General features: G+C 40.0%; 1 protein-coding gene across 2 annotated transcripts in view; it reads right to left on the bottom strand.

The window, feature by feature from the left end:
* LOC121291361 (protein tyrosine phosphatase type IVA 2-like) overlaps window positions 1-24,387 on the bottom strand; it is a 99,849-nt gene that overhangs the window by 21,011 nt on the left and 54,451 nt on the right. Inside the window, exons 2-3 of one of the 2 annotated variants that reach the window (XM_041212430.1) lie at window positions 13,106-13,697; window positions 5,332-5,424 (exon numbers count right to left, since the gene is read on the bottom strand). In XM_041212430.1, the coding sequence (XP_041068364.1) occupies window positions 5,332-5,424; window positions 13,106-13,201 (189 nt within the window). In that variant the 5' untranslated portion in view covers window positions 13,202-13,697. The remainder of the gene's footprint in view (window positions 1-5,331; window positions 5,425-13,105; window positions 13,698-24,387) is intronic. The other variant, XM_041212431.1, reaches the window with a different exon arrangement.

Raw genomic sequence — 24,387 nt, 5'->3', positions numbered from 1 at the left:
CACCATTAGTCCTGCATGGCAAATTACCACCATGGTGGCAGCGTAAAGGACATCAAGGAGAGGGTGCAGAATATTCTGTGGGAGAAGGAGTGAATCAGTTATGGTACATCTTGGTACCAAAGACAAGGAGCAAAGGAATTGAGGTCCTAGGGTCAGATTTTCAGGTGCTTGGAAGTTAAAGAGTAGGACCTCTGGTAGTAATCTCTGGAGTACTCCCAGTGCCACATGTTAGAGAGTGTAGAAATAAGAAGATAGGGAGAATAAATGGGTGATTTGGGTCATGGTACAGGAGGGAGGGCTTCAGATTCATAAAACATTGGGGCATTCTGGAGGCAGGAGGCACCTATTGAAAAGGGGTGGATTGCATCAGATCCGGAGTGGGAGCAATGTCCTTGCAGGGAGGTTTGCTGGTGTGTTAGAGAGGGTTTAAATTCAGTTGGCAGGGGAACAGGCACCAGCATATAGAAGTAGAAAAGAAGAAAACGATGCATAAACAAGTGGGTGTGTTGGATAGAACGAGAGAAAGAAGTAATATCATATCGGATAGGAACAAACTGAGGACTATGAGGAATGCAAATACAGCTTTACCATGCATGTATGCAAACACAGAATGGTGAATAAGGTTGGTGAGCTACAAGCGCATATAGCTGTGTGGGAATATGATGCAGTGGTAACAACGGAAACATGGCTTAAAGGAGGCAAGAACTTCTCAGATACAAAATGTTTATAAAAGATAGAGAAGGAAAAAAGGAGAGAATCCATTTGGTTAGACTTGGAGAAGAAAAATGATATTATCACGCTCCAGGGGACATTCTACAGGCATCCAAATATTGAGGGCGGGAGATAGAGAAGCAAATCTAGAGAAATTACAGAGCTGTGCAAGAACTATAGAGTGGTAATGTTGGCGGAATTGAATTACCCAAATATCGACTGGGATAATGTCAGAGTTAAGGGTGAGGAGGGGAAGGAATTTATGAAATGTGTTTAGGAGAGCTTCCTTGACCAGTATGTTCTTGATCCAATTAGGAAGGAGACATTGTTGGATATGGTGTGAAGGAAGGAGGCATTATTGGATGTGGCGAGAAGGAATGAGGTGGGCCAAGTGGACCAAATGTCTGGTAGAACATTTGGTTAAGAGTGAACGTTGTATCATCAAGGTTTAAATTAGTAGTGAAGCAAAGCAAAGAACAATCTAAAATAGAACTTCTAAATTGGAAGAGGGTTAACTTCAATGGGATGAGGGAGGGGGTGAACCGAGCCAGGGTAAAATGGAACAAAAGGTTGACAGGAAAAACTAATAGGAAAATGGGTGATCTTTAAAAAGAGATGTTTCAGGTGCAAGCTAGGTACATTACAACAGGGGCAAAAGATAAGGGAACCAAAGCTAGGGCTCTTTGGATGGCAAGGGAGGTATAGAATATGAAGAAACAAAGAGGTGGTGAATGATGCATTTCAGGTGAATTATTCAAATGAGAGCCAGACCGAATACAATTAAGGTGAAGGGAATAAAAGAGTAAAACGAGACCAGCAAGAGAGACAATGAGAATAGAATGGCAATTGGCATAAAAGAGAAACCAAAACCTTCCACTGACCTGTAAACAGGAAGTACGTAGTACGATGTGGCGTGAGGCCTAACAGGGACAAAGACGGTGATATATGCTTAGGGTCACAGGGCAAGGCTAGAATACTTCATGAGTACTTTGTATCAGTATTTACTAACAAAAGGACATTGACAACATATTGGTAGAAGCAAATGGTAAAGGATGGGTTGAATGGGGTGAAAATTGATAGGATGTATGGAAAGGCTAGCTCTACTTAGGGTAGCAACTCGTCTGGCCTGGATAGCTTGCGAGCCAAGTTGTTAAAGGATCTGGGAGCGGAGACAGTAGAACGGGCATGCCATTATCTTCCAAACTTTCCTACGTACCAGGGAGGTGCTAGAGAATTGAAGAGTGGCAAATGCGACATCCTGATTCAAGAAAGGTGTGAGGACATTCCTAGTCATTTGAGGCTGGTCAGTTTAATATCAGTGGTGGGTTAAGTTGTTAGAAACAATAATCAGGGAAATAAAATCAACAGGCAGTTGGAGAGGTTTGAGTTAATTAAGGGTAGCCAACACAGATTTGTAAAAGTCAGATGATGTTTGACTAATCTAATTGAATTTGTTGATGAAGTAACATACAAGATTGATGAAGGGAAAGAAATGGATGTTGTCTATTTAGATTTTAAGAAAGCATTTGACAAAGTACCATAAAAGACTGATTAACAAAACTGAGGCTCATGGAATAGAAGGGTCAGTGCCAACTTGGATAAAAATAGATTGGCTTAATAACAGAAAACAGCATGTCTTGGTAAATGGCTGTTTTCAGACTGGAGGATGGTAGACAGTGGTGTTTCTCAGGTTTAGTGTTGGGACCACTGCTTTTTTTGATGTATATAGTTTGGATACTGGAATACAGAGTAAATTTGCAAAACTTGATGATGATATCAAACTTAAGAGGTGTGACAGAAAGCGAGAATGATATAAGTGACTGTAAGAGGAAACAGATAGGCTAGAAGAATGGACAGTCAAGTAACAGATGGAATTTAACATTGAGAGATGTGTGGAGTGATACATTTTGGCAGAAAGGATAGAAGCAGTATAGAGTAAATGGCACAGTTCTAAAGAGTGTGCAGGGACAGAAGGGCCCAGGGGGTTCATGTGCATAAATGCTTGAAGGTGGCAGGACATTGAGAGTGCAGTTAGCAAAGCATAGGGGATCTTGGACTTCTTGGATGTATCAAGTGCAAAAGCAGCTGGATAGGCCACACCCAGGGTATTGCATCCAGTTCTGTTTACCACACTTTAGGAAGGATGTGAGGGTCCTTGAGAAGGTGCAGAGGAGATTTACCATAATGGTTCCAGGGCTGAAGAATTTTAGCTACAAGGTTAGGTTAGAAAAGATGGGGTTGTTCTCCTTGGAGCAAAGGAGATTGAGGGGGAATTTTATAGGGATGTACAAGATTATGACAGGTTTAGATATGGAAGTTAAAGAAGAGCGGTTCCTATTAACTGATGGTACAAGAACTACAGGGCTCAGATTTAAGATTTTGGGCAAGACGCGCAGTGGGGATGAGAGGAAGAACCTTTTTATGAGACAAATGGTAATGACCTGGAACACACTGTCTACGAGGGTGGTGGAAGCAGAAACAATCAAATGATCTCAAAAGGAAATTGGATGGGCACTGGAGGGAATTAAACTTAGTGCTACAGGGTTAGAGCTCCAAAGAGTCAGCACAGACCCAATGACCTTCACCTGTGCTGTAATGATCACGAGCTTCTGACTCAGAGGCAAGAGAGCCAAAGTTGACATTTCTCAAGGTAATACTAAATTACCAAGGGCTTCAGAAAATGTTGGTAAAAATACCATTTGACTGCAACTAAATAGATTTGGTAGATTTCAGTTTGATTTGGTAGATTTCAGTCTGATTCAGTGACAGTCAAGAGTCCATTAATACCTAACATTTTCTCACTTTTGGCCATAGGCAAACTTTGCTTCCTAAGCAATTCTGGCTCACTATTTGCAGTTCATTTCATTGCAGGATGCTCATCAATTGAAGGTTTAATGCTGTTTCTTCTCTTTTGCTCCAGTTAGGAGAATATTTTGAGAAGTCAGGTCAACTACACCTTCCACACAGCTAGTGGAAGGTGCCTAAATAATACCACAATATAAAGCTAGTTTCCCCTGTCTACAGAAAAGCACCTGAACAATTGCCCAGTGCCATCAATGTAACTAGGAGCTCCCCGCTGTGTAGATGAGGAACAGACTTGTACAGTCACTGTGTTGCAGCACTCCAGATAGTGGCAAGTTATGGCCTTCAATAAAAAGTTGCTGGGCAAAGCCAGTTCAGGCCAAATCACCACATTCATCTGAATTCACCAAAGGCAAGCTGCAGTGATCACTCCATGGTAAAAAAGCTAGTCAATTTGTTTTAGTGCAATAGTAGGAACTAAGTTCATGGACTTCTCAATGGTAACTGCTGGAAAGTCACAGTTGAATATTCCACAGTAGTTCATTCAACAACTTTGGTTACCTCCTAGCAGATAGAGAACATGTCACATCACCAGTGCAACAGCAATATCCTGAAGGATACAGAATGATTTACAGTCTCCCAACATAATACTTGCATGATAATGCTGATCGAGCGGTATTCGATTTGTAACAGATCTTGGGCGCACTATTTCCAGGTAACAAAGTCAAATCCGATACAACCACAGTTCAAGTCGTAGCAACTGCTGCTTGGTTAACTGAAGAAAACTTATGAACCTGTATATATAATATTCATATTTAAAATAGAGAAAAAGGGGAGGAAAAAAGATAGAGGGACAGACAGATTAATAGACAACTTTCAGGCACCCAATGGGGATGAAAAGTGCTAATAAAGCACATGAAAAAAGTTGAAGAAACTTATCAAATCATCAGATTCCCTTTGATGTTCTACCCTCTATGCAAGACATAGTCAACTCTTAAAAAAGCTATATTTCTTCTAGGGGAAAAAAACATCCATTGGAAAATTTGAGACAGACTGAGGGATTGGATGAGGGCTGACAGCATTGGTTTTCAGAATGAGATTTTGATCTCTTCCTGAAATCATTGTATTTTCTATCAGGTATACTGAACCTGCATCTTGTAAAGCCCTCACAATCTGGCCACTGAAGACTGGTCAACTGAATCCTATTCAATATTTCCATTTCTTATCTGCTAGTTGGTCCCATTTGAATTTTAGGGGCCTGGAAGATTGGAAAAGTTTGTTTTCCACCCCTGATGTCTCACTGATGATGAACCCTAAGCAAAGCACCAAGATCTGGTTAATCTCAGGAAGTTGAGGACTTCATTTGTGACCCTAGCAGTTCTATAATACACACCTGTGCAGCCCATAAAGTCAGGGACTTAGATACACCTGTGTAATTATCAAGTGAATGAAACCTCAAATTTTGTCAAATCTATCCAACTTTGACCCCTTGCCCATCATACACATTTCAGCCTTTTTTTAAAAATAAAAAACAATCATAGGGTAAGTGCATCATTTCAAACTGCCTATAATTCTGCAACCAGCCAGCAGCAGCAAGGCATGTCCTTTTATAGGGATATCGTAAAGATGAACTGGATGGACCAAATGACTTTTTCACAATCCATGATTTCTTCTGGGTTTGCTCAATGGCTTTTCAAGATTCTTTCAATGGAAACTCAAATAACAGACAAAACCCACACCCTACAGTTCCAAGGGATTGTACTGTCAGATTATCTCCAAAATCTGGAACATTTCTATTTGTAATAAACAGCTACTCACCAAAACCTGGATACCTTCTTTTTCAACAGGAGCCTTGTCATAGGTGGCTTCACAAACTCGAACTAGTGTGGTAACACCATACTTTTTGAGCTCCTGGAAGGTACAATAGTTCACATTAAAAAAAAATTGTTCTTGGGAAAGATTTTTTTCTGTTTCTGCTTTCCCTCATTGGTCGACTTCAATGGTAAATGGAAGTGGTCTCAATTTATACATACCCCTGTTTTGTCAGAGGGGACAGGCAACTGTGGGCAATAGGACAAAGGCAACGTCAGAATGCAGTCCACAATGGGGAGTGATGGCTGTTTGATAATTGAAGTGGACACTCTCATATACTACTTGAAGTTTTCAGATGTCAAAAAGAGAGATCTGTTCAAAGGGATAATAACACTCTTTCTTCAAAAGAAGTTCTCCACATTTCACAGCTAATCATTTAAGTCTGCATACAAACTTTCGTTATCATTTCCTCCTTTACTTATGTGACATGTGCTGTTTAGGTTACTTTGTTTGTGTGACTTCACACTCTTCCCATTGACAATAGTGCAAAGTTAGTGGCAGGATTCACAAACTGATAAACAGCCTGACATCCTATGATGTGGGAACGCTCCTTCCATGGTCTTAACCATATTTATACCACATGATAGGGTGGTCAGTCTTATACTGTGGGAGGTTTTTACAGACTTCCACATGATATTTGGTAGGGTATAGGGTGGCAGACTGAGTAACTGGTTGGATGTCAGTCCAGAGCTGTAACTTTGGTATGGTTTCTATACCATGACTGTCCTCAGGAAAGTTCAAACACTGCAACTTCTAACTTAGAGACAGGAATGCGATCAATAACACAAAGGCTCACTTATGCTTAGATTTTGGGGCTGATTTTTTTTTTTTAAATTGTAGGGTCTACTTTAAACCATCTTGCATTTTCACTAAACTGAAGTTTATTTCTGTTTGATCAAAAACTTAAAAAAACAATGTAAAATAGGGAAAAACTGAAAAAAGCAAAAATAGTAAATTTAAGACTTAAACTTTAATGTACAGGGAAGGTCAATAGAGAATTTACTTCACTAAGAACTGCACAAAGCTTGATGTTTTTCCCTTCGATTTTTGAGAAATCTTAATTTGCCAACACTGATGGCAAATTTTACTTCCAAGTTGAATTTTATTAGGTTCATTGGACAAGTGAAAACCTTTTAGGTAGAGAAATGGATATTGTTGCAGTTTCAACTAAGTCATTCACTGTGTTAGCAACCAAGTGCGGATAGTATAGTGGCAATTAGAAGTAGAGTCCTGCAGGCTTGACTGTAGTTTGATTGTTTCTACTGCATGTGGGCTTGATGAAAATCAAATAATTACTGTAACTCAGTGGAATTTCCGTAATTCAAAGAATTCAAAAAGTCATTTGACGAAAGTGCATTTACAGTTTTAAGAGTTTGAACATGGTATCCGATAGGCATTACTACTGTGCCATAATAAAACTTCTTTTAAAGCTTTGTGTTGTCATTTGCTTTCATTGAATCACTTCAGCACTAAGATGACCATTTAACAGGTTTGCCAGTCAACTCCATCAAAAGAACATAAGATTGGTGTACGTATTTCAGACCATTGGATTATTCTGCAGTGTTCTGTTAACAGGCTCTTCTCCACCATGCTCTCTGGCACCTTCCACAATGATGATCCTGGCATCAAAATCAGATATCTCATGGACAAGAAGCTACTCAATCGGAGACGATTCTGGTAGAGATCAAGGTCTCTGAGGACATACTTCATGTTTGCCGACGATTGTGTACTAGCTACTGGTTCAGAGCTGGTATTGCAATGTAACATGGACTTAGTCTCCAATGCATGTGAGAACTTTGGCCTTACAATCAGCATGAAAAAAACTGAAGCAATGGACCATCTTGCTGTAGGGAAGCCCCAGTTCCAGCACAAGGTTTCAGTCCATGGCCAGAACCCATCAGCAGTGAATAAGTTCAATTATCTTGGCAGCACACTTTCTCAGGCTGTCTTTATTGATGACAAGACATGCAAAAATTGCCAAAGCAAGTGTAGCCTTGGGCAGACTTTGAACATCAGTCTGGCAATGAAGAGGAGTAAGTCTGCCTATCAAACTGAAAGTCTGTGGAGCAGTAGTCCTGCCCACTGCTTTACACATGTGAGACTTAGGATTATGTGCCAGAGTCATGCCAAGAAGCTCAACCGCTTGTACTTGCGCTGGCTTCAGAAGATCAGATGGCAGGACAAAGTACCAGATACTAAGGTACTCATTGAGTTGACATGCCACAACATATTGAGACAGTCACAATTGAGTTGGACTAGTCACATAGCCAGAATGCCTGACATTTGCTTACCAAAACAAATCTATGGAGAGCTCAAGTCTGGGGTGCACTCTCATGGCGGCCAAAAGAAGTGCTACAAGGACACACCAAGGCTTTACTTAGGAGCTTTCATATCCACAGAGTTCTGGGTAAACTTATCCCAGGATCGTTGCAACTGGTGCAATTAGATAAAAAAAACCATGCAGTCTCCTTCAAAGCAAGTGCATATCAGAGGCAGAAAGAAAATGCAAAGAGAGGAAAGTCTGAGCTAACAACTTGTCCAAAACTCAATTCTCTGTCCTTTTTGTAGCAGAACCTTCTAGGAGCAGACCTACTTACCCAGCAGAAAAACTAGCAAATATGCCAGATGAAGAACATGGTCATCTTCGCCTCGAAGGACGAACAAGAAATTATTCTGTTGATGGTGTTCAGGCTACCAGGATAAGACATCATCAGCTAAAATTAGCCCTGGGAAAGAGCAACATGATACAGTTTCTCTCAGGCAGAGTTAGTACAAAGTTCACTGGAAACAGCAGCAATTTGTATGCTTTAGACTTGTTGCAGCCTTTTTTTTTAAAGAAGGATGCCTTATTACTGAGACATGAGTTTGTATCTCCTCAGACCATAAAATTGCAATGGGAAATGAATGGTAATTTCCCAGATATTTGCAATAGCGTTTTGAAACTGACCATCTATGAAGTGTGCGATTATTAAAACAGAAAATGCTGGAAACACTCAGCAGGCCAGGTTACATTTATGGACAAAAATAGGGTTAATATTTCAGGCTAGTGACCTGTCTTCAGAACTGGTTCCAACAAAAGCTCAACAAACTGAAACGTAATCCTAGCTTTCTTTCTCCAAATGTTACCTGTGTCGGTGAATGTTTCCAGAAATATATGTTTTTATTGAATATTTCTAGTGTCCGCTGAATTTTGTTTTTTGGCATACAAATGCAGCTTGGTTAAGTCAGTCCCTTATTGTGAGGAAGCCACTGTGTAGTAAAAGCAAAAGACTGTGGATGCTGGAAATCTGAAATAAAAACAGAAAATGCTGACAAAAACTCTGCAAGTCTGGCAGTATCTGTGGAGGGAGAAACAGAATTAACATTTCAAGTCAGCATGACTCTTCAGAGCTGTAGGTGGAAATGTAACGGGTTTTATACAGGTGAAGAATGGGCTGGAGCAAAATAGGTCAGGGATAGGTGAGAGCTCAGGAGATATTGACAAAGATGCCATGGACACATGACAAAGTGAGTGGTAATGATACTGTTAAAGACTAAGGCAGGTGTTAATTGTGGCATAAAGGTCAGGTAGGTACTGCCTAGAAATTACCATTCATTTTCCATTGTAATTTTATGGCCTGAGGAGATACAAACTCATGTCTCAGTTATAAGGCAGCTTTTTTAAAAAAAAGGCTGCAACAAGTCTAAAGTGTAAAAATTGCTGCTGTTTCCAGTGAACTTTGTACTAATTCTGCCCGAGACAAATAGTATCATGTTGCTCTTTTCTAGGGTTAATTTCAGCCGATGATGTTTTATCCTGGTAGCCTCACCACCATCGACAGAATAATTTTTTGTTCATCCTTCGAGGCGAAGATGACCATGTTCTTCATCTGGGGTATTTGCTAGGTTACTGCTGGGTTGGTAGGACTGCTCCTAGAAGGCTCTGCTATGAAAAGGACAGAGAATTGAGTTTTGGATGAGTTGTTAGTTCAGGATTTCCTCTTTTTGCATTTTTTTTCTGCCTACATTCATCAGGTGTAGTGGCACTGCTTGTTAATAGCAGAACAAGGGTCAGTGCTCTCTGAAAGCAAAACTTAAGAGCAAGTTACAGACTGGCTCTGTGCAGGGGGGTGGGGGGTGGTCGGGGAAAAAGAATCAAAATGGAGGACAGAGTTCATGGTCTGAAGTTGTTGAACCCAATATTAAGTCCAGAAGGCTTCAAAGTACCTAATCGGAAGATAAAGGGTTGTTCCTCAAGTTTGCACTGGGCTTCACTGGAATGTTGTAGTAGGCCAAAGACAGAAATGTGGGCATGAGAGCAAGATGGTGAATTGAAAAGGCAAGCGACAGGAAGATCAATGTCATGATTGTGGATTGAGCAAAGGTGTTCCGCAAAGTGGTCACTTAGTCTGTGCTTGGTCGCCCCAATGTACAGACGACCTCATTGTGAGCAGCGAATACCGTAGACTAAATTGAACAAAGTCCAAGTGAATTGCTGCTTCAGCTGGAAGGAGTGTTTTGGGCCTTGGACGGTGAGGAGGGAGGGGGTAAAGAGGCAGATGTTACAGTTCCTGCGATTGCATGGCAAGGTGCCAGGAGGGGATGAGGTGTTGGCAGTGATAAAGGGGTGAACCAGTGTGCCCAGGGGGGAACAGTCTCTACGGAATGCTGACAGGGGAGGTGAGGGGAAGACATGTTTGGTGGTGGCACCATGCTGGAGTTGGAGGAAATGGTGGAGGATGTTCCTTTGAATGCAGCAGCTGGTGGGGTGAAGAGTGAGGATAAGGGGAACCCTATCATGGTTCTGGGGGGGGGGGGGGGGGGAAGGGGAAGGGATGAGGGCAGAAGTGTGGGAGATAGGTCAGACACAGTTGAGGGCCCTGTCAAGCACAGTGGGGGAGAAACCTCAGCTCAGGAAAAAGGGAGACTTGGCAGTGTAGTATTATGGCTGAGATTAGCAAGGCAGTGAAATGAAAAAGTGCTTTCTGTGGATGGTATTGGTGCTCCTGCGCAATCCATTTGCTCCTCCCATCAACTGTACTTTTCAAACCTAATTTGTACAAACCAAACGCATTAAACACAAAACCTCTTCCTTCATCCAGAGAAAAGGTGGTTGAAACCTTTATATGCGATTACTATGCTATTTTTAAGCAGGTTCAATATTTGCGGGGAACGTAGACAGGTTTAAAATCTGATTTATAGATCACAAGTTGGCTTTATAATCAAAGTTTCAGTTTCCATGTTACTTAATGTCAATGCTTGAAGAATCTGATGGCTTAAACGTTCATCAGGTGTAGTGGCACTGTGCAAAAATGCCTTTAATGGGGAAAATGAACTGTCAGGTGACTAAAATAAACACAAAGTAACCATTCATTTGATAAAAATTCCAATGTATGCCACTTGAATGGTTCTTCAATTCAGGCCTTTATGCTGAGATGTACTTAGATCATAGATTCAATTAAGTACCAGCATTAACTCAGGAGATCAGTAGGCAAAAGAAAGGCCATCAGGTGAAGTGCACTTAGAACAGAAATTTTCATAAAGACTTCAAATTCAGGGATGCCTGCAGGTATCCAAAAATATACACACAGTACATATATATTCAAATAGAGCTTCTTACATCGGTAGTAAAGATGCAAATACCTTTGACACAAATTAAATCTGAATGAATGTTTCAAACTTTTGAGTGTGTTTGCAGAGGAGACAGCACAGAGGCATACTTTACATTTCTGATTTGAACTTGTGCTCAGATAGTTGCTACAAGTTGAACTGGACATTCAATTAATTATCTTAATATTTTGGTGGATAAATCAATTGTACATCCTTGACACCTATATTTAAATTTGCCGACAAATGGCATTCACTCTAAACAAACAGTAAGGCCTAGAAAAAAAAGATGTGTGGTATGTGGAAAACTTAATTTGCCAAAATACATCCAGCTGAACAGGGCAGCAGAAATCACAAGAATGTGTTCCTGGCTGAAACATATTAAATGCCACTTTAACTATATTAAATAAAAATGATCTCCTGTAGCCACCACAGACAAAGCAATCAAAATGCAGAAATTTCCACTGCAAAACATCATACATTTACCATTAACTCACATGAACAAGTCACTCCTTATGTTTCACTGCTGACTCTTGTTTGTAGCACTTGGGAGTTAAACATTTCTCACCAAGAGTTAGTCTCAAGCACTTTGAAAAGTTGAAAATAGAGCAAAGCTTCCTTCACTCCACCTCAACATACTTGATTCAACTTCAAGCTTAGGACAACTCTTGCCATGTATGCCAAGTGTGACATTTCTAATATCAAACATTCTTAGAGCTGCTCAGTGAGATTGTAAATTTGAACCAAATTTGACAGTTTTATAGCATATACTTCTGTAGATTGGAAACTGTGCTGACTGTCCAAACCCATTACTATTTACCAGGTCAGCTGCTGGATTTAAAGAACATAAACATGCTAATGTTCTACATCACTAAGATGTTTAGAGCCAAAAAAAAAGTCAAGAATAATATGGTTACATCTCCAACATATTGCACTGCAAGTAGCAGGGTGCAGATTCACAATTAATTGCCACAATGTAACATACCAATGTCAGTTATGCATGCCAAAAACAGGGCAGGGGAGCGCAGAGAAGCTGGGGGGGGGGGGGGTGCAGAGAGGCAGAAGAGTGTGGGAGAGATAGGCTAAGTGGAGAGGAAAGGGAGATAAATAGTGGGGAAAGGAGGGAGCTTGAGAGTGGGTGGAGGGAGACAGGCAAACAGATTTAGAAGCAGGTTTCTCACTGCCTTCTTCATTAGGGTGAGAAAACTTGAAAACTTTACAGAGATTAAGTGTTTGAACTATTTTCTTGTAATTAGATACAAAAACAGGAGGTGATCATAGATTGTTCAGAGTGCTAATTTTTTCCACCAGCTGCTTAAGGCTAATTATTCAGTGGCACTTGACCATTTATCATTATCTACATTAGAAACTTAGAACAAAAGCACATCCACTCATTAATCAATTTAAGGGTTTCTACTAAGCTGTGTCTATTAATTTAGATACAACCTTTAATCCTTTGAATGTAAACTCTTGTACCATTTTGCTTCTTTTTGCAATACTGTATATTCAGGGGATTAGTGTTTCGAAAAGAAGATTGGAGGGACCAGGAATGGGGTAGGGTTATTTCTTCATAATTAAGCAAAGTTAGACATTGTTGGTGTTGCGCACCATGCCACAGACATTAAGGGTAGGCTGAAAACACATCAGCAAACAGCCAGCAATTTGATCCTGATGATAATACAATGCCACCCTAGAAAGACCTGCACTACATAATGGTGATGACTTCAATTCATGCATGCTCAATCCACGTGTCATCTTTCAACAAGACCACCCATTGGTTGCTATGCATGTTAAGTGGAAATGCTATGGACTTCTGGCCACTGGTGTTGGCCAGGAACACATAAATATAATTACTTAAGGCTCTAGCCTCTGTTGGGTTGGGAGGGTGGGGTGGGGGTGATGAAGGGCATGCGTGGAGACCTTCTTCCTCTATCTGAGCTCAGTTTCAAATGCAAAAGGTGAAAGAGTATCACACAGTGCCATGTGTTTCCTTTTAAGGCTTTATCTGCTCCTTCAGGGTCACAGCTGAACCAAAGACCCAGAGAGGATTGCACAGTACATTGAAAACATTGCATCAGTTTCCATGTTGATCACATTATTTACAAAGCTGGCCTGAAGATAAGCTTGTTTTTACCTCTGTGAACTTGTTGAGGGTAGCATCGGTTGGATTGTGTGTGATGAGAAACCTCATACTCTCAGAGCTGATTTCTACTGGGGCCGGGCGGTTCATTGTGGCTGTAATACTTATACAACTTCAGGAAAAAAACTGTATAAAAAAAATGGGAGAGACTCTAAGCAGCACCACGTGTTTTTTTTCCACTGTTGGTACTTGTGCTTTTAAAACCTCCACTCTCACAATTGGACTCAGCACAGGTGATGTGAAGTCCAATTCAGACCGGCACGTTTTAGTTGGTGTCTCTATGCAATGGTGCTCCTTAAAGCATCCAATTGCAGAAAACACGAGCAGATTTACCCCATCCAGACTAGGTCATCGAAAGAACAAATGTCCTCTGCTTCTCACAAGCTATCCAATTTTTAAATCCAGTGTCCAGGTGAATCCCAGTTTGCTGTTGGCACTTTTACGTTTAAGGTGGCTTCCTCGTGTAGTTGAGACAGGAGAGACTTCGAGTTCACTTGTCTGCAAGGCGGCCGTGCTGTGCCTGGCAATAGTCCCTGCTGCCCTTCAGAAACTCCATAAATGAGCAACCGGAAATGCCACTGAATTTCTGTTGAAGAAAAGGAGGAATCACTCAGTAAAGGATTACAACTTTTACAGAGCACAACCAAAATAATAGTCAAGCGCTTCAAATGCAACTCTATGTAAAGCGCTTTGAACGTAGATGCAGGAAGGCATTGAGTAAATACAAGCATTAATACTCTTTACACACAAAAAAGAGCCCTTCACATTTCTCTCACCATCAGTTGTGTACAGTATATTACTTTCCCCCCACCCCAATTCCACTACTGTTCATAATTGACACCTACGCTCTCCTGCATTTCCAAAGATCTTATGCATGCAGATCCAACAGTTGAAGCAGTATACAAATTCCTCTTTAGAGACACAACTGCCCTTTCCCAGGAGTTCCTGGTGGAATTTTGTCATGTCCAATGCTTGCACTTTTGGCTGTCCAGAATTACTAACTGAGCTAGGCAGTGTCACTAGGAAATTAACTGGAGGTATCTGTAAAATATGTTTGCCTTTCCCTTTGGAGGCAAATATCTGACAAGAGTAGCTTGCGTTTTGTAATTTTATCTATTTTCCTGTCTTCCTTGAAGGCACTGTGACTCTTAGTGCTCCACAGGATTCTCTCTGTACCTTGTCTAAGTTGGCCATTCTATATACGAACCTAAACAGTACTGGCTGTGAAGCAACCTTTGAACAACATCACAACTTAGGCCAATCCTTTTCTCATCACAGAAAAACACACAATCCTTCAAGCAGCATCCCCAGAGACAGCAATAAGGAATGAGAACACTGGAGCTAAAGGAAATGGAAGCACATTATTGCCACTCCAAGATCAACTAACTGAACAAACCAGGAATCGGACCCTGTTCTGTATGACTTGTTGCATGCTTACAGCTGAGCCACTGGGGACATGCCTACGAGTCCAGTGTAAGTTCACTATCCCCTTTATATCCCACACTACAGATGTGCTATAACAAGAGAATGATAGATCACATAACAGAACCTCTGTTGCAGTAATAAAAATCCAATAGCATAAACATATTAATATATCAAGTCAAAAAAACATCTTCAACAAAAATATGGCTTGTTATAAAAAATAGACCTGCCAATTTCTGCTGAAAACGCAAGGCAACCCACAAGTTAGGAGTAGACATAAATTAAGTACCTGTATCCCATTTCTCTGTTCTTAAAGTAGTAGAATTCGAAGTTTAAGAACAAACTATACTAATCGTCTGTGGTGAGGCTTAGCTTTACAGTTAAGCTGAAGTTCAACCCCTTCCCGGCACCCCAGCTCAGTGAGCTGCTGCAGATCTGAAAGGCAGCTCATGTTCTGCAATTACGTGGCAAGATCTTGTCTTGGTGCATTGCATTCCATATACATACTGCATACAGCCTTTCAACTCAAGTTGTAAACTGGAACTCTGAGCACTCAGCTGGATTTCGTATCTCAAAAAGCCACTACCATTGGACTTTCAAAAAGACCCTCAAACATTGGCAACAACAGCTGAGTGCTTTCTACACTTACAACTGTGCTTCAGAAAAGGTTACAAGGATCAGCTTTCAAAATATTCTTCATACCCGAGCAAAATTTCAGATTAAACGTGGACTTTTCAAACCAGACACACGTTTACTTCAAAGACGAGCTTGAATTTTTACAGGTCCGGGGTTTGTGTGAAAACTAAAGGACATGTCCTGATTTTTAAAAATTCTTTTCTTGCATAGCATTGTGATTCTTTGAGAAAGACTACAGTACAAGGCAGCAGATTTCTGATACTCTATAGTGTTAATTTGGAACTTGCCTAAAGGATAACAGCATGGAGCCCAGGTTACACCCTTGCAACTATAAACTGAAAAGGCCTGGAGCAAGAATCCTGCATATCAGAGAGATGAATTTTGGGTTACAGTATCCTTCAATAGGGAGGGCCACACATTGTTTTTCTGTCATCTTTGGGTTGTTGCAGCCTGAAGTGATTGCGATATAAATGTGCCATTTTGCCTCCTCCTCCTCCTCCCCCCAACAAATCCAGAACATCCTGGTTCAGCTATTGTAACCAGCAATTAAGGTTTCCTCCAGTTTCTAAACACCAAATTAAAAAGATGCAGGAGGTAAGAGTGGTTACTAAGAATATAGGGATGTTGCAACAAAATTTCCACGTAAGGTTTTCACTTCAGTTAATTAGATAGATTGAAGAAGCTGGACTGTTGTCCTTGGAGAAGAGAAGGTTGAGGGAAATCTGATAGAGGCATTCAAAATCATTAGGGGTCTGGACAGAATAGACAGGGAGAAACTGTTTCCGATCAAGACACAGATTTAAAGGCAATTGACAAAAGAAGCAATGGCAACATGAGGAAAAAACTTCTTTTATGCAGCGAGAGATTAGGATCTGGAAAATGCTACACGATAGTGTGACAGAGCCAGGTTCAATTGGGACAGTTAAGAGGTAATTGGATCATTATCTGTATGGCTATGGAGAAAAAGGCAGGGGAGTGGCACATGGTGAATTGCTTCTGCAGAGGGCCAACACAGACACAATGGGCCAAATAGCCTCCTTCTGTGCTATAACCAATCTATGATTTTATGAAGGCATACATTGCAATGTTATGACCTATTTACACAGGGTTTCCTCCATATATTTCAGCCTACACTATAGTTAACATCTACACTGAAATTTTATCAAACATTTAATCCTTAATTTAAAAAAAGTACATAGACCTAAGCCTAAATAAGCCAGTTTGTGTGATAGTCCATATATTTGCTTTCCAATTTAGCAGATTTTCCATAAACATGTTCTTGGTTAGTGCTCCTCACCACCACTTAAAGTACCATCACTTCAAATTTTTTTTTCATTGATTTTTGAACTTGTAGCTGAGCAAAACAGACAACATACATCAATAAAACTGGAGCCAATTTACATTTCAGATGTAAACCCTTCCTCACTCTGGAAAATATTCCAGATGATCAGCATTTGAGCAACAGGACAAAAGGATAAGTGGGAAAAAAGGAAATATGTGTACAGTGCTAGGGCGGCAACCAGGAAATGGTTAAAGGGGTAGAAGTGATAATGCATGAGGTACAATGAGAACAAAGATATAAAAGAAATAGGAAACATAGGAACATATGACGACAAAAACTGAGATTGAGCCAAAGGAAATATTAGGATAGATGACTAAAATGGGACATTTTAAAGGATGATATTATAGAGAGAGGTAGAGAGTCTGAAAAGTTTAGGGAATTTCAGAGTTTAAGAGCTGGATGGCTCAAGGCACAGTTGCCAAATGAAGCAAAGGAAGTGCGGATGCATGACTCTACAGTTGGAGGAACTCAGTTGCTCAAGGATTCTGGGCTGGAGGAGCTCAGAGAGAGATAGGGAGGACCAAAGCCACTTGGGATTTGAAAACATAGATGAGAATGCTAAAACAAGTATTGGTAGACCATGACTAAATGTAGGTCAACAAGCAAAGGGATGATGGTTGAGCTGGACTTAGTATGAATTAGGATACAGGAAACGGTGTTTTGAAATGAACTCAAGTTTATGGAGGGTGCAACAGGAAAGGCTGGTCGGGGGCACATTAGAATACTTGAGCCTGAAGGTAAGAAATGCATGGGTGACATACAACTTGGAATGGTCTCTTCATGCACAGATCAAGTTTGGAAGGACAAAGTCTACAACTATTCCATAACAGCATTTCACAAAGGACCTTTATGAGTTACTGAATCCCAGATATAACAACCTTAGTTAAACAAAAATACATTAAGTCCTGATATTTTAACAATTAAGTTTAGGAGAAACCTGGAGGGAAATTATCACCCTGAATCAGTCATTCCTTCAAATTTTTTTTAAGAAGGATCATAGTTAAGAGCTTAATTTCTCTCCAATACATTAAAATTGTCTCTTAATTCCCTTCTCCTATAACCATAACTTGTGCAAAGAAATCCTACAGTACTAAAGAAAGTTCCAAATTTCACCGAATTGTATGGAACACAAAGTTGGGAAGTATGGAATTGTCATAATGAGATGTAATATTTCCTTTCTGGATTCTGTCTTGGATTTTCTATAATCAAAGTTACAATCTATTTTCTACATATAACTACCAGGAATACCAAAATCCATCCATTTACATTTTGCAAAGCAGCAAGTGCCTATTTTACCCCCAAGTTTCATGTACTTCATTCGAGCTTGATTAAACAAACCCACTTTCTGCTGATCTTATCATCTCCAATGCTCATTGAAACTCAAGAATTTAATTGTTTCATCAAATCACAACAGGGTACTCAATGCTAGAATTCAGAACAGCAATACTTTATCAAACATCAAAAAGTAACAAAAGCAGGACTAAACAAAGATTTTAGAGCATTATATTCCAGATACAGTTCACTTCCAAGATCCTAACTGGCACCACTCCATAAATTTTTTTTTCTCTTTTAAACTTGCCAACCAAATCTCTTACCTGCAATTCAATTAACATTGCACAAGAAAATAACTGCATTAACCAGGTTTCTCGAACTAATGCTTAATTGTAAGGATTAACATAAAAAAACAGCAGAAGACCATATGGCTCCTCGAGCCTGCTCCAACATTCAATATGATCATGGCTGATCTTAGGCCTCAACTCCACTTTCTCACCTGCTTCCCATATCCCTTGATTCCCTGAGGCACCAAAAATCTATCTACCTCAGTCTTAAATATATTCTAAGATTGTGCATTCACAACTCTCTGGGGTACAGAATTCCAAATGTTTACAACCCTTTGAGTGAAGGCATCTCTCATCTCAGTCCTGAATGAATCTGACAGATTACTATCTAAATAACACAAAGCTTTATCTAGAAAGGTAGAGAGCAATGAGCTGATCTGAAATGATTGCTTCATTGCTCATTCATGTGGTGACTAAAGTAGTTTGTGCTATAATCTGTAAAGTTTACAAAAAAAAACCCCAAATGGTCTCTTGCAGGATTGTCTAAGCTTTGCGAGAGCCACACAGTTGCAATGAAAAGATGTTCTGGGTGTCATTTAACTCCTCAGTCCATGTTTGCATTACACTTCGCATTTATCTCACATTAAAACCATAGATTTCAGTGTCCTGATTTAGGATGTAAACACTAAAAAAGATCAATATCCATTCCAAAACTAAAGACCAAAAAACTAACAGGACAAATCAGTGAGTATGAAATAGAGGTGCAACAGGGCTAAATTGTTAGGGCTCCAAGGCCACAAATGATCTAAAGCCTCCCATTTGGACATCTTGGATTGGTGGATAAGGACATAGTCATAGAGACCAGTCGTAATCAGATTAACTCCTGGTCTATGCTGGTTAGCTGATCTCAGCAGAAATGTCAGCAGCATTACAATTGGTCCTGGGAAAAAGTAGATCATGCATTTTGGTGCCTGATCTTATTCAGTGAGTCCTGATGAGGTAAGAATATCACTGGGCTCAACAGTTCAGTGGCCAGCACTTTTCTTTTTGGGCAAACACACTAAGAATGGTCCATAAAAGTTGTCAACATCATGGGACTGCACCCCGACAACTTGGTATCGTCAGGAAAAGGAGAAAAATAAAAATTTTAAAAGAGAGATGCCTCATTTTCATGACAGTTGATTAAAAATGGTGGAATGGTTCTCCAAGTGGCTGCTGCTCTATTATTTTGTCCAAGAGGCTATTCTTCACATGAGCTTAACTAGGCTGTAAGTGATGGGCTATTCCATTATGCCCAGTAGGGGTGGGAAACAGAATACAACCAAGATATTCAACTGGGGGATGTGTATCACTATCGAATGACAACTTCTGAAGTGGGAAAATTGGCCAACTTTTCTCCCTATTTTGGGGATACTGAAGTAAATTGCACTGCCCAGGCTACTGCTCAATTATAAAAGATGCACAATTACATCAATTATTGTATTTATTCATATAGGTCATTCCTGAATAAAAATACTTGCCCCAACTTTGAGCCCTACTCATAGGGAAGAAAATTAAAATAATCGGTAACTTGTCTATCAACCACATTCAGAACATGAAAGGTTTTTGTTCTTTAAAAATGAAATATGTGTGTGCAAATACGGTTAAGTTTTGCAGGAATTATACATTTTATTGAGAAATAAGCAGAGCATTGTAAAATCACCAGTTCAAAGACAGGTCAGCGGTCTTTCATGTTTAGTGCTTAGATACCTTATCAGTGCAATTCTACCTCTCAGCAAATGGATTATAAAACAGTTTACATCACCCCTGACCGATGAGCAGTAACTTTTACCCATCTAAGACCACGTGTATAAATGCTATAGAACAATGTTTCAGGGACCCTGTTTCAACAAATGGGAGTATTTGGTCCATTTACTGGAAGGACCATTTATTGCAGGCCATTTATAACTGAAATGCTATTTTTATACAAGAGAATGCTGAAAATTATTGTAATTAAATTTCACTGAAAGCAGAGAGAGGTCTATATAAAAGTTATTTGTCAGCAGACTCTTACATCTGAATTAATGGAGCCTTGCTGAGCTCCCTGATGTGTGGCAGAACGACTCGGTCGGCTATCTGACATTGCTGACGTGTAGATGGGAGTCTTAAGAAGGCATCGTAAAATCAGAATCAAAACTTTTTCCAATAGTATAAAAACTTACATCAGTGTAATGGAATGAAATTTTAAGTAAGAATTAATAGTTTACTGTGGTTGCTAATAGAGTCCAAAATGATGGCATTCCACTGACATTTTTTATTTCCTCAAACATCAGTAAGCAATGATATTTCATCAGCTTAAATTCAAAGCTTGCATTGCTGTGCTATTCTGAAATTCCTCTGCAATGGTCATATTCAAAACTAAAACTTCACTTTTCAGACTTGTCAGTTTATGTACTCTGCGGTTTGCAATACTGGTCACTTGATTATTGTTGAATTCTGTGATGCTATTTTCTTTTCTACATATTTTACATAAGTGAGTGAGGAGTGAATTCTGTTTCTGAACAGCTGTGGTGCACTGCTGCAGGGAAGCTTTAAGATGGAACCTTGCTACCACAAAGTTGGCTACCACCACACCACTGAAACAACCTTACTGCAAAACGGAAACAGTACGGTAAGTCATTCAGGAACACAGGAAACTTTCCTGACGATAACTTGAAAAATACATTGAGGCAGCCATATTTGGTTAATTCAAAATGTTGCAGTTTGGACAACTAAAAGATAACATTTCTTTAAAGATATATATGTTATTACACAAGTAGAAAGCATTTATAAACAACAATTTGCATCACTGAATGCATATACCCATTTCTCTCACCATTAATAGCTATTAGCACAAAGTTCTTATTGTTCGATACACACCTCCTGTTGACATTTACAAATATAAAGCCAAGCAATTTTTCAGTGCAATTTTGGTGTCAGCTTTAGCCCAGTGGTAGCACTCTAGCCTCAGAGTTGGAACATTATGGGTTCAAATCCAGCTCCAGGTAGAGGACAAAATCTAGGTTGGCACTTCAGGAAATGCTGCACTGTCAGAGTTGCTGTTCTTCATGTCAAACTGAGCCTCTGTCAACTCACTCATGTGGATGTAAGAGATCCCACTGCAGTATTCTGTATGGCAAGGGATCTCCTGGTATGTTACCCGGTATTTATTCCTCAGCTGCATCTGTAAAAGGCAGTTGCAAGAAATGGACCAAAGAGGTGTGGAATTTGAGGACAGGAGCGCTAGGCAAAGAAAAACGTTTGCTCATATGAACATACGAAATAGGAGAAGTAGGCCATTCAGGCTCAAGCATGATCCGCTATTTAATGAAATCATGGTTGATCCGTTTCAGTTTAGAATTCCACATTCCCATATACCTCCGATAACCTTTGATTCCCTTGCCTAACAAGAATCTATCTACCTCTGCCTTAAAAATACTCAATGCCCCATCGTCTTCTGAGGTAGAGAATTCCAAAGTCGCACAATCCTGCAGAAAAATTTCTGTTCATCTCTGTCCTAAAAGGGCAAACCCTAATTTTAAAACAGTGCCACTTAGTTCTGGGCTCACCCACAAGAGGAAACTGCCTTTCCATATCCAGCTTGTCAATACTGTTCAAGATCATAAATACCTCAATCAAGTGACCCCTCACTCTGCTAAACTCCAGTGGAAACAAGCCCAGTCTGTTTAACCTTTCCTCATAAGACAACCTGCTCATTCCAAGTATCCATCTAGTAAGCCTCCTCTGAATCGCCTCCAACACATTTACACCCTTCCTTAAATAAGGAAACCAAAACTGCATACAGTATTCGAGATGTGGTCTCACCAATGCCCTGTATAATTGAAGTATAACATCCTTACTTTTATGTTTAATTTCTCTCGTAATAAAGGATAGCATTCCATCAGCCTTCTTAATTAATTGTCGTACCTGCATACTAACTTTTTGCGACTTATGCACTAGAACACCTGGATCCCTCTGCAGCCGTTCTCCATTTAAGTAATATTCTGCTCTTCTATTCTGTCAAAGTGAACAACTTCACATTATACTCCATCTGCAAGATTTTTGCCCACTCACAACCTATCTATATCTGTCTGCAACCTCATGTCTTCTTCACAACATACTTCCCTACCTATTTTTGTGTCATCTGAAAATTTAGCTACCATGTCTTCATTCCCCTCATCTAAGTCATTGACATAAATTGTAAAAAGTTGAGGCCCCAGCACAGACCCCTGTCGGACTCCACTCGTCACATCCTGCCAATCAAAAAAGACCCATTTATGCCGATTGTTTTCTGCCAGCCAATCTTCTATCCAAGCTAATGTGCCCCTACACTATGCGCTTTTATTTTCCGTAATAACTTTTGATGTGGCACCTTATCAAATGCCTTCCGGAAATCCAACTACAGCACATCTACAGGGTCCCCTTTATCAACAGTGCATGTTACTCCTTTAAAGAGCTCCAATAAATTGGTTAAACATGATTTCACTTTCACAAATCCATGCTCACTCTTCCCAATTACCTTGAGTTCCTCTAACAGCCCCACTATAACCTCCTTAATGATCAACAGTAACACCTTCCCCATGACAAATGTCTAACTGGTCTATAGTTTCCCATTTTCTGCCTCCCTCCCTTATTGAATAGAGGAGTTATGTTTGATGCTTTCCAGTCTGATGGAACCTTTCCAGAATTGAGGGAATTTTGGAACATTAACACCAACACATCTGCTACTTCATTAGCCACCTCTTTTAAGGCCCAAGGATGAAGTCCTTCTGGACACAAAGGCTTGTCAGCCCACAGTTCCATCAGCTTGCTCAGTACCGCTTCCCTAGTAATTGTAATTTCACCATGTTCCTTTCTCCCCTCCACCTCCTGATTTACAGCTATTACTAGAATGCTTTTTATATTCTCTACAGTGAAGACAGAAGCAAAATATTTGTTCATTTCATCCTCCATTTCCTTATTATCTACTATTAACTCCCCATTCCCACTCTCTCGAGGACCAACACTCACTTTACTTACTCTTTTCTTTTTTAAATGCTCATAGAATCTCTTGCAATTCATTTTTACATTACTAGCTAGCTTCCTCTCATACTCTAATTTCTTTCTCCTGATTAACCTTTTAGTCATTCTCTACTGTTCTTTATATTCTGACCAATCATCTGACCTGCCACTCATCCTTGTACAGTTATATGCTTTTTCCTTAAGTTTGATGCTTACCTTAAATTTTTTTTAACCACGGATGGTGGGTCCTCCTTGAGAATTTTCCTTTATAGTAGGAATATACTTATTCTGAGAATTGAAATATATCCTTAAATGTCAGCCACTGCATCGCTATTGATCTATCCCCTAGCCTAGTATCCCAGTTCACTTCAGCTGGCTCAGCTTTCATGCCCACACAGTTGCCCTTATTTAAGTTTAAAATACTCGTCTCAGATCTACTCTTCTTCCTTTCAAAATTCAATCATATTGTGGTCGCTGCTACCTAGGGGTGCCTTTACTCTGAGGTAATTAATTAATCCTGTCACATTACACAAGGCCAAGTCTAATACGACTCTCTGTTGGTTCTGGAGCCTACTGCTGTAAAAAAAAACTCTCTCAAAAGCATGCTATGAACTCCTCACCCAGGCTACTACTGCCAATCTGATTTTTCCAATTTATATGTAGATTAAATCACCCATAATTATTGCTGTCGCTTTATCACAAGCACCCAATATTTCTTCTCGTACACTTTGTCCTAAATTGTGATTGCTGATTGGGGGCCTGTAGACCACTCTCACTAGTGACTTATTTTCCCTACTACTTCTCATCTCCACCCAAACTGATCTCCTGAACCAAGGTCATCTCTACCTACTGAACAAAAGCCATCCTTGATTAATAGTGCTACCCCTCCACATTTACGTAGCTTCAAACAGTACTCCAGCTGTGGCCTCACCAAGGTTCTATACAACTCCAACATGACCTCCCTACTTTTGTAATCTATGCCTCGATTGATAAAGGCAAGTGTCCCGTATGCCTTTTTCACCACCTACTAACAAGCCCCTCTGCCTTCAGAGATCTATGGACACCCACGCCAAGGTCCCTTTGTTCCTCAGTACTTCCTAGTGTCAAGCCATTCATTGAATACTTCCTTTCAAATTACTCTTTCCAAAATGTATCACCTCACACTTTTCAAGGTTAAATTCCATCTGCCACTTATCTGCCCATTTGACCATCACGTCTATTTCTTCCTGTAGCCCAAGACACTCAACTTTACTGTTAACTACCCGGCCAAGTCCTTTTCAGCTTTTAACTGTAGAATA

Source organism: Carcharodon carcharias, chromosome 19 (genome assembly GCF_017639515.1).
Source record: "Carcharodon carcharias isolate sCarCar2 chromosome 19, sCarCar2.pri, whole genome shotgun sequence".
NCBI classification, from domain to species: Eukaryota; Metazoa; Chordata; class Chondrichthyes; order Lamniformes; family Lamnidae; genus Carcharodon; species Carcharodon carcharias.
Note: the sequence above shows the minus strand (reverse complement) of the source record. Positions and strands in the feature narration are given on the sequence as shown.